At 39.1% G+C, this 19,257-nt stretch overlaps 1 protein-coding gene across 1 annotated transcript in view; it reads right to left on the reverse strand.

The window, feature by feature from the left end:
• Nucleotides 1-19,052, reverse strand: part of RAB11FIP2 (RAB11 family interacting protein 2) — a 42,865-nt gene extending 23,813 nt beyond the window's left edge. Inside the window, exons 1-3 of the mRNA XM_001927901.6 lie at nt 18,242-19,052; nt 12,516-12,958; nt 11,350-11,818 (exon numbers count right to left, since the gene is read on the reverse strand). Coding sequence (XP_001927936.3) covers nt 11,350-11,818; nt 12,516-12,958; nt 18,242-18,594 — 1,265 coding nt within the window. The 5' untranslated portion in view covers nt 18,595-19,052. The remainder of the gene's footprint in view (nt 1-11,349; nt 11,819-12,515; nt 12,959-18,241) is intronic.

The raw sequence follows: 19,257 nt of genomic DNA on the forward strand, positions 1-19,257 counted from the left end.
GCACACATACTTCCTCAGGAACCTACCAGGCAGGGAATGACAGACGTAGACTTCAGCTCCATGACTCCAATAAGAAAAGAAATGGAAGAATTACTAAGTAATTAGTAGAGACCTAATGATAAAATAGGATAGAGTCACTATTTATAAAACACTCCTTCAAAACACATCTCACAATTTTTTCAATACGCTTTCTTGCTATTTACTAAAACAACTGGCCTGTCTACTCATTCCCCAAAAATCATGTTCGATGGTCCAGAGCAAAAGCTCAAAGGCCTCTTCCTTGAAGAACCACTTCCCAGTTTCTAGCAAAGCGTTCCTCCTCGCTGTCTCACAACAAACGCTATGTTCAACAGAGTCACTCTACCTGGACTACAGGTCACTACTTCCGTATCCCTCTCCCTGGCTTGTGAGGCTACTCGTAATCTATGAATCATGTCTCAAACCACCCACCCACCCAACCCCGGCCCAGGTAGAGCTTTCCAAACATGTTTGTTACAACCATTTTTAAAAACTGGCAATTTGAATTAAATTTTATTCTCCCCAAACTGATTCATGTAACTGCTATTTAAGTGGCATTAGCACTTTGGTCAGAAAGATTTCTAAGCTTAAAATACATAAAATATGGAGTACCCATTGTGGCTCAGCGGAAACCAATCTGCCAAGCATCCATGAGAATGCAGGTTCCATCCCTTGCCTCAATCGGTGGGTTAAGGATCCGGTGCTGCCATGAGCTGCGGTGTAGGTTGCCGACATGGCTCGGATCTCATGTTGCTGTGGCTGTGGCCAGCGGCTACAGCTGCGATTCGACCCCTAGCTGGGAATCTTCATGCGCCGTGTGTGCGGCCCTAAAAAGACCAAAAAATAAATAAATAAATAAAATACATAAAACATTTTTATTTGATGTATACTTAAAATATTTACCTAATGCTGTATTTTAATATTTACATTGATTCTTACACATTTATATCACATTATAATTATTACCTGCTATATATTAACAATGAATTATATTTAATGCATCAAATCAGAGCAATAACTTATTCTTAAAATATAAGTTCAAGGAGACAAATGTCAAATGTCTGGACTCTAATATTCTCAGATACTAGTTTAAATGCATACAAGGAAGTTCATTTCAAAATCCAATCAACTGCTTTAGTTTCTATCACCAGCAGCATTAAAAAAACCCTGGCGCCAGGTAACACCACCACCATACAGTAAATACATAGCAACAGTGCCTAAATTTCAAAAATTAACGCCTTACTGTTTTGAAAAAAGGTAACCACAGTGGCCAGAAAGGAGGTGCTCCAAACACAGAAGCAGGAGGCTGGGAAAAGTGGTGAGCACAGAGGGAGGGCAAAGGACGTATCAAAGAAACAGGACTCATTCTCCCAGTAAGAAACTAACAAAAGGGGTCCAAAGGGGCAAGATATGGTAAAGCCAGGAACCAATGGAGAGAAACACTTATAGTGATTACACTGTCGAGGTTAACACATTTTAACTGCGTTAAGTCCATAAGTAGTTGCAGAAATGTGCATTCTTATGGTCAGAGAAGCCAAAGAATTTTCCAGCTTTCAAAAATCACTCTCAAGAACTATTCCTGTGTTGACACTCACTTGTCTCGAGTAACTCAAAACACATAATTCCTATTCTCAAAAACAAAATTCTAAATAAACAAGGCAGCACCTTGTTAGAAGCAAAAACAAAACACTCAAACCTCTCCATCAAGATGAAAATGCCAAGTCTGATTCAAAGACTACAGATCTGACATTGCTGAAATACAGTTTTTACCACACTGTGGTTTGTCAAATTTAAGACACCAAATTGAAGACACATCAATGGGATAATCCCTGTGTTTTCTCCTTTACCAATTCCTCACCATCCCTCTCCTCCACACACACACGCAAAGCAGAAGAGTTAAATCTCATCTATTTTAGCCCAGAAACATATCTCAGGGATGTTCTCCTCTTTTCCATCCTCACTGCCAAGTACCCTCCATCAGCTCCCACCTCAACACTCACAGTAACTTTCTGACTCACTCTCTTGCCCCAAGGCCTCCTCCCTCTTCCACTCCTGTCCTTGGGAGATCCCCAGGCTGTAGGGCTATCTGCCTAAGATGTTTCTTTGATCGTATCACAACCAACTTAAAAATTTTTCATAGTCCCCCAATGCCTACACAATGTCCAGTCCTCGGCGTGGAATTCAGGCCTCGTATTTACATGCCTGTTTTTTATGAGCTCTAAGAGCAGGATTTAGATCTTAATAACCTCTGCTTTCCTTGTATATAGCAAATATTGCTATATCTAAAATACTGCTAATCACCCAAAAGTGATGAAAATGAAAATATCATTTGATTATCTGAAATTTGGCGAAAGTCATCTGGATCGACTGCAGGAGCCATGCTGAGGGGGCAATGGAATCAATCAGGAGACCTGCAAGGGCTTGCTTCACATTCCTAATCTTGAGAATGTAACATGTTTATAATAAAGGCTCGCTGTGTGGGAGTTTTCTGAATCAGAACTGAATTCATACCCCAACAATCTCAAGTTTACACAGGAAGTAATCAGACCAAGTTATCTGAAATTGGGACTACCCAGTCTCAGACGTGAAGGCACCCTAAGAGCATAACTGGAGGGACCTGTGCGTATCACATAAAAACCAAACCGAAGAAGGACAGTCTTCTCCCTGGCCTGGATCTTGACCGTTGTAAAGTGGACAAGGAAAGTGGATTGCCAATTTGGAAGAGGCAATCTTAGCCAACAGGCCACAGTGAAAAATCAACAGAACAGTAAAAATCTAAAACAATTTAGAAGCACATCATTTATGTCTTTATGTATTGTTCTCAAAATGTACATGGTCATTAAAGGTAATTAACAAAGATTATTAATCTACATGTAACAAGCTTCCTTGCTGGTTGATTTTACAAAGAAATAATCCTCTCAAATTCTATCTTAAAAGTTAAACAAAAAAATTTACATATTGATTTACCAAAATTAGTGCACTGGGGTCACTGTAATATAATCTTAATACTTTCCTATCAGAAACCTCAAGAAGACTTGCATGCTATATCCTGTATTTGATCATATCATAACAACCTGTTCTCTTTAACTATTGGACTCGCTATGTGTTATCCTGTGTCCAGTGCCTAAGAGCTCGTTAATTACCTAAACTATATCTCCATAGGTCTTGTTAATTACCCGTCTCCTGTCTCAGAGGACCTTGTTAATAACTTGTACAGTCTCTCTAAAGAGGTCCTAACAACACATTAAAATTAAAGATGCTTTTCTTTTAGCACCTGTCAAGTGCTGTAAATTGAGAAATTTTCACATCAGTTTATTAGCCTACAGTAGTTTTTATGGATTTTTTTGGCTAATTTTCTTCTCTCACAGATTTTCTCTGTATCTCAGTCTCTCAGCTCAAAATAATAATAGTGATAATAACTTAGCAAAGTTTGTCTTTTCTGGTCAGAGCTTTTTTGGTTTTCAATTTTGAAGTCTATAAATATCAATTTGCATTAGTAAGTTAGCAAAAGGATGGCATGGTTGGTATCTGCAAATTAACCCATTGGGAGAAGTGCCAATTAATGAGAGCTATTATAATGAGTATTAGGACGACAAAGAGTAAAAAAGTTTCAAGTAGTATCTGGGGAGTTGGGCATAAAAGTTCTAGTTAGTGTTAAGGGAACTAATCACATCGCATATTCCATGCACCCAGTCATTGTTTCATTAGAAACATTCTGTAAATCCCTGGGCATTAATGGATTAATGGCTCCAAAAATCATCTCAAAAGTTTTTGTTTTCTGTCTCATAAATGAAGCTACAAGTTTTCAGCTGTGTAAAAAGATTTACAAGCTGCCATGAATAACAGATTATTTTTAACATTAGACAAATAGGGACCAAAAAATAAATAGTGCTACTAAAATAAACTTTATGTGGGTTAAGGTTTATTAAGCCAAAGACAGCTTTAAACTTATACAGGGAAAAAAAAATGTTCATAAGGAGCACAATAAAAACGAAGGTTTAAAAATTATGAACAAGATCCTTCCTTTAGGATTTGTTCACTATAACTTTTTAAAAGAAAAACATAACTCTATAGTAAATAGTCTATCCTTTTTTATGGGCATGTTATACAACTTCACAATAACAATTACATGCTTAAAAGCCTATGGTGATTTTTGATCTGTGAAAATTAGAAACACATTTAAATGTAATTCTTGGTAACCAATTTGTTGCAGCTTCTAAGAAAGGTATGACACAACCATCACAGGAATTGATTAAAGAAAGCAGGGAGGGAGGAAGGGAAAAGAGAAGTAGGTTAACCTAATTCCCAAAGTAAAAGGCATAGTGTCACATAAAATTATAAAATATTAGAGATAAATATGAGGTCTTGATCTCAGGCACTATTTATATATGCCCTGAAAAATAACTGTTTGGCCTCAGTTCAGAGCTAAGAAGTAGACAGGTGGTTCTTCCACCACAAATACTGCAAAGGGAAATATATGCATCCATGCTCTAATAATAGGAATATTATGATAGAGCATACCATTAAGTTATCACAGTGCAGAGTCAATTTGCTACATGGTACTCAATACGGCAGAAAACACAAGGCAGAAAATAATGAAGGGAAAGCCATGTTCTTTGTGCACGTTGTAAATAGAAAGATGTTCCGAAAATGAAACTCTGGCAAAAATGTCTCCTGTAAGGTCCTGCTTGCTGATGAGCTGCCTCTCCCATCAAACAACATTAGCTCATCCTACAGACTGTACTTACATTATTTACTATTTTTTTTAATTTCAGAATCAGATACACACAACCAATTTTCTCCTTATATTAATGAATTCCCTAAACCAGGAGGAGTTCTTCAGTCCTAACCTGGAACCACAGAAGAATAGACACCACAGTTTCCCTTTATTACAGGTAGCATACAAACACAAGCATATTTTTTAAAACGCCATTGATCACTACTAATGCCTATGTGTTCCTGAATCCTGAGAAACAATTCAGCCACAGGTGCCATAAAAATTTCAGTGTAGACATTTCTGCCTGGTCCTCAGTGCCTACGGTCATTTAGGTGTTTCTCAGCTACTCAGCCAAATCTACACTCCTCTCCACATTCCTGTTTTAGTCACAATGATCCCTCACTGACCCCTCTATTTGTAAACAAAGCCAATGTGACTAAACTGTCTATTCAACTATGAGTTTACTAGCACAACTTCTGATTCCTGTTCATAAAAAGTACCTGCTGAACTTTTATGAGAGATGATAGAGTTTAGATCAACAATATAGTTTAAGCCTAAGAATCAGTAGGAGGTTTTTTAAAATGCTGATTATTTCAGGACCTAGTCACTGAAGATTTGAATTCAGTCTGAGGCAGGGCCCAATGAACTGTAGTTTCAAAAAATAGGAGTTCCTGTCGTGGCGCAGTGGTTAACGAATCCGACTAGGAACCATGAGGTTACAGGTTTGATCCCTGGCCTTGCTCAGTGGGTTAAGGATCTGGTGTTGCCATGAGCTGTGGTGTAGGTCACAGATGCGGCTCGGATCCTGCGTTGCTGTGGCTCTGGCGTAGGCCGGCGGCTACAGCTCTCAATGATCACCACTGAGGATACACAGTGACCCAGAGGATGCCCCCCCCACCCCCGAGAAGATTCGGCACAACTGGTCAGAAGTTTACAAGGATTAGTGGGTCAGCTGGGAAGACTAAAACCTAGACACGATAAACATCGTACAGCAATTAGGTTCTACGTCAGCAGAATTCCACAGAGCAATCAAGATTGAATTAGAGAGTTTTTAGCATCAAGAATAGCTGGGCCTGGGAGTTCCTGCTGTGGTGCAGTGGAAATGAATCCCACTGGTATCCATGAGGATGAGGGTTTGATCCCTGGCCTCGCTCGGTGGGTCAGGGATCCCGTGTTGCCATGAGCTGTGGTCACAGATGAGGCTCGGATCCTGTGTTACTGTGGCACAGGCTGGCAGCTGTAGCTCCTATTCGACCCCTAGCCTGGGAACTTCCATATGCCATGGGTGCAGCCCTAAAAAGAAAAAAAAAAAAAAAGAATAGCTGGGCTTAGGACACTCAGAGATGAGCAAAGAGTGCATTCCACAACTGAGCCAAGGAATGGAGTTGGCAAGGCTTACAAGGTTCGGGTAGAGCAGTGAAGGAAGGAAATTAACGCACCGAGAGGAAAATAAAAATTTATCATTAAGAAAATCCCTGAAAATTAGAAAGACGAGTTTGGAGGTAGTGTTGCAAACAAAATGGTTTTCTGAATTAGGTTTTCTTAAACAGCACAAGAGGCACGATGGCCTACATGCCATAAATGCTAAATGATATAATGCTAAGTGCTATAATAAATGCCAAAATCACAGTAGCTTAATACTCTGGAATTTATCATTCAAGACAAGGTTCACTGGTTATTTTTGGTTGTTAGGGGACCTCCATATGCATTCAGGGACCCAGGCTATTCCTATCTCACGGATCTGCCTTTCTCAAAGATCTCCATTCTACTAGTGTAGGGTTCAGTAGTCTCTGTAAAAGGCCAAATAATAAATCTTTTTTGGCTTTGTAGGTCACCGACTCTCCATAACTACTCAACTCCAGCATTATAGCACAAAAGCAGTCATAAACAAATGGGTGAGCTGAATTCCAATAAAATCTTATTTGCAGAAACAGCCAGCAAGCCAGACTTGGCCCACAAGCCTAGGGTGCCAACCTTTGGTCTAGGGTAGGGAGGAAGACAAGGCAATATGGAGGACTATTCCTGAAACTGGGATCCAGTCATCCTCGATATCTGTGGGGGACTGGTTCTAGGACCCCAGGGGACTCCTCAAATCCCTGGGTGCTCAAGTCGCTTGTATTTGCAAACAACCTACACGTCCTCCCTTCATCTCTACATTAGTTACACACCCAATGCGATGTAAACGCTACATGACTAGTTGCAAATGTAATGTAAATGCTATGTGTGTAGTGGCCATTATGCAGCATATGAAAGTTTTACGTTTTGGAGCATTCTGGTTTTTCTTTCCCCAAATATTTTTGACTGAGATTGGTTGATTCCACAGATGTGGAATCTGGGGATATGGGCGGCTGACTGTGTATCTCTTCCACTAAGTCTTTCATAAGCCAGAACTTGGTTATATGTTCCCACTTAACTAAATGGTTTAGCTGTGTCTCTGTTCAAAAAAAAAAAGGAAATGTGGTTTGGAGAAACAGTCACCTATTTCCACTTTCCACTGGGGAAAAACAGTCCAGCATTAAAGAAGAAAAGGCTGTGAACAAATGATTGAAAATGGTGTAACATTCAGGAATATTTGTTTTTGGCAAGTGAAATACTGCTGATGCCAAAGAAAGCATTATTTTATATATCGTGGGGTTAACCACATAACAAATTAGTTGACACTGATGGTGCTAAACTACCTGTGATCCACAAATAAAAAGCAAGAGGAAGAGTGATTTTAAAACACAAACTCAACACCAATAACAAACTGATAAAACATTTTCCTGAAAACTACAAGAATTCCAACTACACTTTCCTGTCCACGTGTAGTAGGACTTGTACAGCATGGCGAGCAGTACAGTAGGCAGACTTCTTAGAACTGGCACCCAGGGCACACATAATACTGTATACTCACCGCGCCCAATTCAGTCTCCTGTGGGTCCACAGCAAAACCATGTGACATGACTAAGTGCTGCCCAATGGAAGTCATGTGGAAGTAATGGGTACCACTGCCACTCGTGAAACATAAACACACCCCACATGTGACGCTCACCCCCTCTCCCTGCTGCATGGTCTTGGAGCCCAGGTGTGAAATGGTGGCATCACAAGAAGGAAGGAGCCCTGGTCCCTGAGCGACCGTGTAGAGCTGAATGAGTGCTTGGATCAAAGCCCCCACTTCTCCCATCCCCACCCCAGGGAGTTAGATTGTGACAACAGCAATAAACTTCACTGTGACCAGCCAGGGAGATCTGAGGTTGTTTATTGCAGCTGATCACCTATTCTAACAAATACAGAGTTCTTCGCAAATTTCAGAAATGCATCAGTTAGGGTATGAAATTTAAGTTTTCGTAGTCCTTTAAAACTCAGATTTCTAATAATGTTTGGCTGAATATAAAAATGCACACACCTACCTTTACAGATCTGTTTTTGGTCAACTAGAAAGACGTCACGGCCCACACTGAGCTAGAAGCAAGAGTCCATGGGAGTGAGGGAATGAAAGTAGCATTTTAAGAAATCCATCTGCTATACTGTGTTCACTTATTCAAAAGAGGGGGAAAAAAAAAAAAGCTTTTCTAACACCTGCTTCCTACAAAGCATCATGCTGGAGATTTGGGTTGAAAGATGAATGAAATGAAGGCCCTGCCCTCATGCTGTTCATGGAGGTGAGAGAGGAAAAAAAGGGACTGGTCCCATTAGTGAACAATGGGATGCTCACAGAAAGTAAGACTTAGCTAAGAAAATGCTGCCGCACAAGCAACAACTACCTCTTCCCACAGATCAAAAAAGGCTTCAGAGCAGTGGGGGGCATGTAAGAGGAAACAGACTGAGAATTAGTAAATGTAGGAAAACGTGTTTCAAAGAGTCCTGCCCCTTGCTGAAGTAACCCAACAAAAAGCCTAACTCATTTCCTCTCTCATTTTTACGCAAGACTATGGGACCTATTTGAAGAACAGAAGCAAAATGCAGTGTTTTTTGTGATTATAAGGTGATTTCTTCAGGTTGGACTTCATTTACAAAAAAGTAATAACTAACTTTTAAGAAAGTGTTCTTTAGTACTTAAAAATTTTTTTTGGCATAGGGAAAATTCTCCAGTTTTAATTATGCACACTATTCGCCCAGAGGGTAATAATGTGGTTCCCCTGTACCTGCAGGTCATGGGGGAGCCAATTCACCCAGAGAACAAAATCCAGCTCCACAGCTACATATTTTACCCTTAACTGTGTTCAGGATTCTCACGAACATTGGTCACAAGCGTCCCGGAGACTCTATAAATAGATCTATTTAGCACTATTGGAAAAAGATAATTCACAGCATGTGTCCTAGAAATGTGAGTTCATAGCTTCAAAAGTGCATTTGGCTTAGATGTTAATGTGAGAAAACTAAAATACTCCATATAACTGAGAAATGATAGCGGGAGGATAAATACAAATACACTGATACGTAAAAACCAAACTACCTCGACTACATCCTTTCTAATTCCATTCGAGACATCATTTCCCCAAAATTTGATCTGAACTCTCTTCCTGGATCTATTTATATTCAATTTTTCTTTTTTTATATGCTACTACTGAGAGCTACCCCTTTATTGTAAATGTTTTACATTTACCACAAAGATGGCTTGTGACACAAAAAGGAAGGGTAACTTCTTAGGACTCGACAAATGTGTTTGTCGTCATAGCTACAGCATCTCAGGAATATGAAGAAGAGAAAAATCTTAAAGTTAAAAAAACTTTTTACATACTTGCAATCATTATATGTATAAAATGAAACAGCTCTAACACTGATGGACACAGCATTAACACTGAAGTAACCCAAAACAAAGTCTATATTTGGCAAAATGCCACACTCACTTTTAAAACACTAATTCTTAAGTCCATGTAAACAGCCCAAGTCAATTAAAAAGTTGAGGGTACCTATTTTTCCATATATTGCCCTAATATTTTTCTTTTTTTTTTTTGGCCACACTGGCACCATATATAAATTTCCCAGCCAAGGACTGAATCCCAGCTGCAGCTGCAACCTACGCCACAGCTATGGCAATGCCAGATCCTTACCTACATGCCACAGTGGGAACTCCATGCTGCCATAATTTAAAAACATTATTTTCCTACCATATCCCATTTTTCTTGTTTTTCTTGGACTCTAAAATTACGTACATTAGCCAATCTCTAAGTTATCTCAGATAGTTGCTTGCGACAATCTTTTTCAAAAACAGTTCAGTTAAGGAGGGGAGAAAGGAAACACATTTCTATTAACTTCTGTCGTTTAAGACCCACAATAATGTGAAGCACACCATATAAAATATCAAAATGAAATATTTGAGAATAGCACATCAAAACCATGGATTCGTCAATAAAATATTAATACCCTATGATAAAAAAGCATTTCTTTGGCATATAGCCTATAAAGAAAAGGGAATGATACATTCGAAAGCCACAGCAAATACCCATTTATTGATAAAAGAAAACAAAAGAAGTACAAACCTTCCCTAGAAAACTCTAAATGCATGTTTTAATGTATCATTAGAAAATCAGAAGACAGCTGGGGGATCACAAGCCTAAAAGGGCAATTGTTGGTACTCTTTTCTGTTTATAGTGGGACAAAAACAAAGCACTGTTTCTGAATAAAATATGACATGGCTACATACAGTGTAACAGCAACTACCCTTTATGGGGTCCCTATTTGGGGCCTGTCTTTGTACTATGTACTGTATCATTTATCACCCCCCAATCCTAACAAGTAAGAATCACTTTCCTTATGTCAAAGATGGAAATGCTGAGGTTGACAGACGTCACAGACCTACTGAGCCAGCTTTCCCACGGGAGTCTGAACGCCATGCGTTCCTGCCCCAGGAAAGAACGTCTATGTTACCTGGCAAACAGTCCAGCACACCCTTCCTTGACAATCGCTTAAGACTCCAATAAATTCATTTTATTCTTTGCTTGAAGTTTCCTTAATCAGTTATTCTACCATTCACTCCTGCAATTCCATCATCTTATTTAAACCATAGTTTCAATTTGTCCTAAGGAATTAGAAAAGTATCACATACATGACCGAGCCCAAACTTTATCATGATAGATTATTTCTGTGACTAAGTCATCATTACAGATACTCCAAGAGTACCCACAAGATTCACATAAGCATTCAGTAAACATTCACAAATAAAAACTACTCCAAAGAGCCATTTAATATAGTTAACACCTATTATGAAAACTATTACTACTTCAGCCAGCATGTCTTCAAGAATAGTCCGCAGGCTGCTATTGGTCCATAACTAATTTCTGGAAAATAAGGTGTAGAAACACGACGTACCTCGATTTCGTTTGAATTAACACCTACTGGTGGTTCACTCTCACCACGTCTCATCAAAAGCTATACTATTCTCTCCATAAGTTTCGGTGAGTTTCTGGCTAAGTAAGAATAAACTTCAGTACGGATTAAGAATCTTTTATCCTTCTAAGATAAAAAAAGTTCAATTCCAAAGATGTATGCAACATTGCCTGGCTCCAAAATTAATTATAAAAATAAGATAAGAATTTTTTTCAAGTAAAATGAAAGGAATTTAAAAGGAACATCCGATACTTTCAAGTACAATATGTTCCAAAATAGCAAAACTTTCCCCCTGTTAAGCTTACCTTGAAGATGGCATTATATTTGAAGCCCTGAATTTTGTTGTAAACGGATTAGTTGACTCATAATCAAAATAGTCCTGACGATTTTCACTAAATGCATTAGGTGATTTCAAGTCACAAGGGCTATCGGATCCCCCATTGTTAAGTTTATCAGACCTTCTGCTATCTTTTTTTCCAGTCACTCTTTCAAACAGGCTAACTTTCTCTCTTTTCTCTCTCTTATTTTCTTTTCTTACTTCAACCGATTTTGAAAATAAATTCACGCTGCTGTCCCAGGATTCACTGCTTTCTTCAAATGGATTTTTCTTCCTTGGCAGTGTTGCAAATTTTTGGGGTAATGAAGCAGTCACATTTGTAAATGGGTCACTTTGTCTTCCGAAAGACGATTCACCTTCTTCCACATTGCTGTCAGGTTGGTTCATTTTAGAAGTATCAAAGCTTAATGTTCTTCTGTGTGGAGATTTGAGACTTCCTGCAAACAATTTTGTAGTTAGTACATAATCAGTGACACATTACATCCCACTATTTGACACATCCTGTGTGCATACTGCCGCTTTTAGAATGAGAGCAATTAGCTATTTAAAGATATTAACCTTTAAAATAATCAAGGAAAACAATCTTAAAATGCTAAGGAACAGTGGTATGTAGGCTAATAACAATTAGTATCTGGCTAACAATTAGTAATTTACTCAGCTCAGCAAGAAACAATCACATAAACAAAGTATAATGTCAAAACTAAAGGTTCTGCTTGGCCCCGCAGTGCTATAAATTCTCAGACTTCTTTCATCATTAGCATTAAATTTACGTTCTTATTTCTGAACATTAAAGGTTTTTCCTAGGAACTTTCTAATGAAATGGGATATTCATTTATGCTTCTGGCTTTTAAGATGGAAGAAATGGCAGTTAAAAAAAGAAGAAGCCAGGCCACGAAGAGAGACCAGGACTCATTTTTATTACCTAATAATATAATACAACGCTGAAGGCAGACCCACTCCGCCTTCAATAAACTTAACAATTTTGAGTAGAGTAGGCACTCAATATTTGACGACTAAATTTAGAAAATACTAGCAAGAAACTCCCACCTTTCTTCTCTAACTTTAGAAGTCGATACTTTGAAAAGTAAAAGGGTAGCTCAGACCACGGAGGAGCGACTGGAATGTGTCACTTACCACTTTCCGGAACTGCTCCAAAGGGCTCTATCTGGCGTCCGAGAAGATGAGTTTGAGCGATGGCGCCCGACTTCAGCTTCTCCGAAGAAATGTGGGCCCCAGTTAAATCAGACATTGAATGCGCCGAAGAGAGTCGCTGAGGACCCAAAAGGAAAGGCTTTTTTGGTTTAGATTTCATCTGTATTTCACTACTTGAAAATTCAGTATTGGCATCAGGCATGTGAGAACTTGGAATGATTGCAGAAGATGTATCAGAAAATGTCCCATCATTTTTTCTACCTTTCATCTTATCTTTTAATTTTGCAAAAGGAGATCTTGTTTTGTCCTTCATTGATAAGTCAAACATACTTGCTGTCATATTGTTCCTCATAAATTGAATATTGACCTTTATCTCACCCCTGTTTTTGGCTCTTTTTCCTTGTTTGGATTCTAATCTAAACCACCTTAAAGAGAAGGAAAAATTGAGTTGTAACATGTAATGAAGAGGGAATTATTGAGCTCTGCTGTAATAATACAAATAGGTTTTTAGGTAAAGTTACTCTACATCAAGGCAATCTAAGCACCAAGGAAGAATCATCAGCCAAAGGGTTTCTGGTTGTACCCATTGCTTCATTTAAAAAATGGGAAGTCTGCCATGTGGCATATACTGAAGGAATTAGTCTTCTTTGGAAAGGTATTTAGACAACTTTTTCTTTCATGATTTGAGAAATCACTCATCATCAAAAAGTCTTAGCAATAATAGCTATTATGTTTGTTGCTAATGGTTAAAGAAATTTTTTAACTTTAAAAGACACTAAGGTAGAGACCCTGAAATAATTCATCAATACAAATGTTTGAGCACTATAAAATGATTAATGACATCTTTAAGAAAACAGTAAATATTTAGTCCCTCTCAAAATACTTCTTTTGTAAAAGCTATTAAAAGAATTTTGTTAATATGGGTGACTACACCATATAGTTTGCTAATCATGAAAATTGCATGTGCTGTAATTTAGATTCATATAAAATAGGTCAAAGCCTTTTTCTGAATAAAACATGCAAAATAAGTGAAGTGCAAGAAAGGAAAAATAGTGATAAATCTTGCAATGAGTTTTTAAGGAAAGAAGAAAGTTTATATGCTTCCTTTTACAATCTACTTGTTTCGTTAACTCTTGCTGCTGTGACAATACCAAATAAACCTTTTTTTTTAACTGAAACTAAATCTTATGCTTTTAGTTACTTAATGAATTACACTGCCCATTTCTTAATGATGTATAAGTTTATTTTGGTTTTGTTTATAGTATTTTTACTTGTGAAAACTTCTACAGTTGCTGGTATCACAAGTGGTCAGTCTACAGGCAGCCAAAAACCCTGCAAACTCCAGCCTAGAAGAGTGTTTCTACAACGTGTTCACGCGACTTAGCAATGAAGTACAATATCCATTCCTGTAGACAGGTCATTATTTAAATACGGCTCTACAAGTGTTAAAGTTTCTTAACGACGAAAGGGACTCTGACCTGATTTTACAGGATATACCAGAAGAAGCTACATTTACTCTCAAGCGGAAAACTGGTTCACAGGTCTTTCCAGGCAAAAGAAAACTGGCAATAATATATACACTAGCTACACCTTAGCAAGTAACATGCCAGAGAAATATTTTCTTGATTAATTTGGAGCAGGTCAATCAAGAATCTAGTTGCATCAAAACAAGCAACTTTTTAAAAACAGCGTAGTTTATAATAGAAAGAATCAATCTGAGACCCTAATGGAGAAAAACTCCTCTGAGGCAAACAGTGAAACCTATAGACTTGAGGACTAGAAATAAGAAATGACAGCAAGAAAATCTGTGGAACAGAGAACCTTGAGCAACACAAAGATGAGTATTCGAAAAGCCTGGAAATGAAGCAAGATTATATACCCAATTACTAACCCCCAGGTTGGGAAAACAGCATTTTCAATGGGGGGAGAAATCCTTCTAATGGATGGCACGTGAGAAATGCTGTTAACAGCACAGGTTCTATAGAAAACAGGTGAATCCACTTTGCAAACCGTGTACCCTCCCAAATCCCCAAATAAAAGAGAGCCAAACAAAAACACCAAGCATGTAGGATTTCCATGTGCGGAACAAATCAAAGCAAATCTGAGAAAAAACAAATCAATAACCCAATAAATGGTAGGGAGTGAGCGTAAGCAAAATTCACAGAATTTGAGAAATGAGACCAAGCAATCATCTAGTGGAACACCCTTTTCTCACAGATGAGGAAACTGAGGCACAGACAATGTGTAACTTCTCGATGTCAGATTGAAGTCAACAAGGAACAAAGTTGATGAAGAACAGCTGCATGAAAATAGTGGTTCTTTCGTATTTAATGAACCACATATGTTAATAAGGTTAAAAGCATACCAGGCTGTACATTACAAGTCACTGTATTTAATCAGAAGACGCGAGAACCAGAGGAAGGCAATGCAGGTTTTCTTCTGCTAAGAGTGTAAGCTCCTTGAAGGCAGTTTGCCCTGCACTAAATAAATGTTTAATAAATTTTCATTCCTAGAACTATATTTTTAAAACAACTCTGTGTATGTGTTGCACTGCTTTCTTTGGTAAGGAAAGCCAAAGACTTAGGTAAGCTTTAAAGAATAAAGTCAGTGAGGGTGTGGATATAAACTGCAAATAACAGTATCTTCCATCTTCTGCACCCCTCAAAAAAAAAAAAGACCAACACAAAGAATTTTAACAAATATACTAATTTAAAATATAGGCATGACAAATAATTCTAGCTGCTTTGTTTGGAAAGTGATATAATAGGGAAGTCTTAATGAGACCTTCAAGAGTCATTCCAGAGATAGCACTTGTTTTCCCAGGCTTCAAAAAGATAAAATGAAGACACAGCATTTGAGGCTTAGTGGATTAATGCTGATTTTTTTTTTCACCTCTGGAGTGCTGGCTTTAAACTGTATATGGCCTCTGTTCAATTTTTAGTGGGCACAGGTCCATGTTCAAAAACCACCACACATGTGGGAACTATTCCCAAGCAATTGGTGCTGTGTGGTCAGAAATGGGACAAGATTGGCAGTAAGGGTGCCAGAGGCCAGGACGCAGGTGCACTGCAGAGCTGCACACAAAAGTCCTAAAATCTGCATGTGTTTGAGTCACACTTAACTCTAGGGACTCTGATTGTTATTACTTTTCATGAGCATAGGAAAAAAAAAAAAAATCAACACCACCCACTTCTGCTGTAAAAAAAAAAAAAAAAAGAAAGAAAAGATCGATATTACATAACAACATGAACGATTTTACCATTCTATTATTAAATACTGTATTATTTCCTTAAATCTTGTGCCAGAACCAACCCAGACACCCATTAAACGTACAGAAGTTCTCTTTCCATGCCCCACTCAAAGTGTTCTGGCTCAGGCCTTTTTTCCTTCACCTCAAAAGAAAAAAGGTTTTTAATTTCAAGGTATAAAAATAAGTAATAGTTTCAGTCATCAAACTTCTTTGCCTATCATGACACAACTGGAAGACAAGCTGTAAATACTTGTCTTCAGTGTTAAAAGTAAAAAGTTTCACACCCAGCAGTTTCATGGGACTTCTAAATCAGCTGGTGGCCTTCATCGCTCATACCAAGGTTCTAAAACGCACTTGGGAATATGCTGACAAGGGGTCAGCAATGTGCAGAATATGAAATATCTTTTTTGCAATACACTGGTGGCTCAAGTCTGTCTCTTACTGGGCCATATGTACAGCTGTGCTGGAAAAGGAAGCCATTCAATATATTAAAAAACTAGAAATATTACCAATAAAGATACCTCATCAAATACGTGGTCCCCATTTAGCCACAAAGAAAGAAAACATTAGGGATTAATAACATATGAAAATCATGCTGAAGGCAATAACATCACAAGCCCTGCTGATAACATTTAAACGCGTTTTCCTCCCCAAAAGTTCTAATCCATTTTATATAGTAGCCAAGAGAGAATTTCTGTAGGGAGACGACAATATTAAGAGTATTGCTTACAGCCAAATTTATTGTATTGTGATGCTGCCAAAGATAAGGAGTAAAACAAGAAGAAACTTTAAAGGCTTATTTCAGCCTCAGAATCTCTGGGTTCACACTTGGGCCTATTTTTCACTTGGAAAATTTATATTCCAGAGAAGGCCTGCAGTACATCATTCATGAACATTAAAAGTACTGTAAATACAGTATGAAATCAGAAGATGCAATCTACTTAAAAGTTCACATTCAAAACACTTTAAATCTTATATGAAAGGTCATCCGAAATTGGCAATTTGAAAGAAATTATTTGGGGACTATCCACTTTGCAGTTTAAATCTGATGAAGAACTTCTCGGGGGTAACTGCATGCTACTTTGTAGTTACCAAACATCATTAAAATCATTCATATATATTCAACTTTGCACTTTTTTAAAACCTTTTTCTGCCCTTAAAATATTTTCACCTTCTCGGGGTAGTGTAAATAGTTACCATTTTTCCTCTGCATTCCTAGTGTTACTTCTCACGCTACCATTTAGACATACATTAAACCTTAGGTAAAGAACTGACTCCAAAAACATTTTTTTCAATAAAAATAAAAATTCCAATCCAGAGCAGCTTGCAGGAAGGTATGTACAGAAGGAACAAGAGGTGGTTGTTTTAAAATAAAACATGAACTTCAAGAAAGTTATCATTATAAAAGTTTTTAAATCGTAAATAAAATTTCAGTTATAACTGAAACACCAAAGTTAGTTTTGAAATCTGAAGTCCTCTTGTCAATGCAACCCATATTTTTCTCTCATAAATTCCATCAGCTTTAATGTTCTCTCAGAAGAGAGAAATTACAAGCTTAAAGAAGGGCTGGGTATCCCTACCTCAGAAAACATACTATTTTTCAATTTAAGACATAACATCCTAGTTTTAACTTATATTATGGCTTTTTAAATTAGACTCTATATCTATTCTACGTTTGGAAGTCAGATTAAAAAGGCCTATGATTTTTACTGAAGATGTCATTAAATCATTTCCTCACAAGAATTTAATCAGTCTCCAATCTGACAACATGTAATATGGTCTAAACACCCTGGCTTTGCAGAACTTGGAAGTAATGGCGTTCAAGGTCGAGGATGTTGGTACCCACTTTTGAAACTTTTTTTTAACAGCTTTAGACTCCATCGAGATGTGCTGACCCTGAAAAATGCCTGAGCTAAAATAAAAGCCAACTGTGTTTATAATGCTGAAATAAAATACTGAGTCCTAACTTGGGTAATTTATCACTTGACATCGTAAGAGTTCAACTGCAAAATCAATCAATCTATCTACCCATCTAAAAGACCTTACATTGGCAGATTTGGCTTTCTGATGGCTGTTCCATTTCCTGAAAAACTGTAATGTTTAAAGAGTATAACATTTTACATATATGTTGTTTTAGCTGGTCAACACTGTTCCTGTCCTCTTAGAAGTGAAACAATATTAATATACTTAAAATCGTGTGCAAAACATTCAGTTAACGAAGATGTTTGCCTCGAACAAGTGAGAGAGTAAGGGATCATTAAAGACTCCATTTATGAAAATGTTTCTTCACAAGGGCTATTTTTACTTCAGACTCATGCAAATATGGTGCTTAAAACTGGGTCATATTTCAGTCCCCAAACCCATGCCCCAGGTAGACAAGTAACTTCCAAGAACAGAAAAATCCATAAAGAAGATAAAATTACGCTCCCCCCAATTCAAAATAAATTACATAACTTACTCTGTTTTCCTTCTTTGTTTGTCCTCAAAGATGTCATTGAGATTGATGGCCACCTGCCCTAAAAACTTATCCAGACCCACCAGGGACCTGTGCATAACTATGAGGAAAAGGATGTATTTCTCTGGATTCCCCTGCATTAGCAATCCAGGGAGCTCAAAAGAGGCCTCTTCCTTCCAGACTGGCTCAAGCGTTTTCTCAGCTACGGAGGTGGAGTACTTTTCTTTGCCCAGCTGAATTATAGTGTATGTGTCATTGGTGCCACTTTTGCCTTTTGGCTTAAGATCTTTGGCTTGGAGCACGGTGACCTGCACGTGGGTCGGAAACCACTTTTGGGCTTGCTCGGAAAGCATCATCCTGTCCTTTTTCTCTGCACCGAGTTCACAGCGCAGGCAGTGCCCCTCCCGGGAGGGAGAGCCTAATTCCTTAATCACTGCATCCTAAGGGCACTTACGGAGACAGGCAACCGCACAGCTGCCCGACTTCCCTAGGGCTGACGTCCAAACGCCTCGCTGGGGCAGCCCAAAGACGGCTGCTCTGGGGGTCCCCTTTCCTCTGGAGAAACACAGGGCCCCACCATCACCTGGCCGCGCCGTCCAGGCCTCCGCGCGGAGGCCCGCGCCTCGCGTCCACACCTCAACGCTCCGCCGGCCCTCGGGACCGGCCCTCGGCGGCGGCGGGGAGTGGGGGGGGGACTCCCGGGCCTGCGGGCAGCTAAGGCCCGACCGCCAAGGCCCGGGCTGCGGGCGGCGCAAGTGGGAGGGCGCCTCCTGCCCGGACTCCCAGCCCCCGGCTCCCGCCCGCTTCCTCGCGGCCGGGCCGCCCCCGCCTCCTCCGCGCCTCCCGGGTGCAGGTCCACCGGCCCGGTCGGGCTCCTCCTCCCGACCCCGGTAATACGAACCGCCGGCCGCTCGCACGGCCTCGCTCCCTCTCGCAAACCTCTCCCTCCTCCTCCTCCCCTCGCCTCGGCTCCTCCTCTCGGGCGGAGGTGGGGCGGGGGCGGGTCGCCGCGGGGTGGA

The sequence above is a fragment of the Sus scrofa genome, chromosome 14, assembly GCF_000003025.6.
Source record: "Sus scrofa isolate TJ Tabasco breed Duroc chromosome 14, Sscrofa11.1, whole genome shotgun sequence".
Classification (NCBI taxonomy): Eukaryota; Metazoa; Chordata; class Mammalia; order Artiodactyla; family Suidae; genus Sus; species Sus scrofa.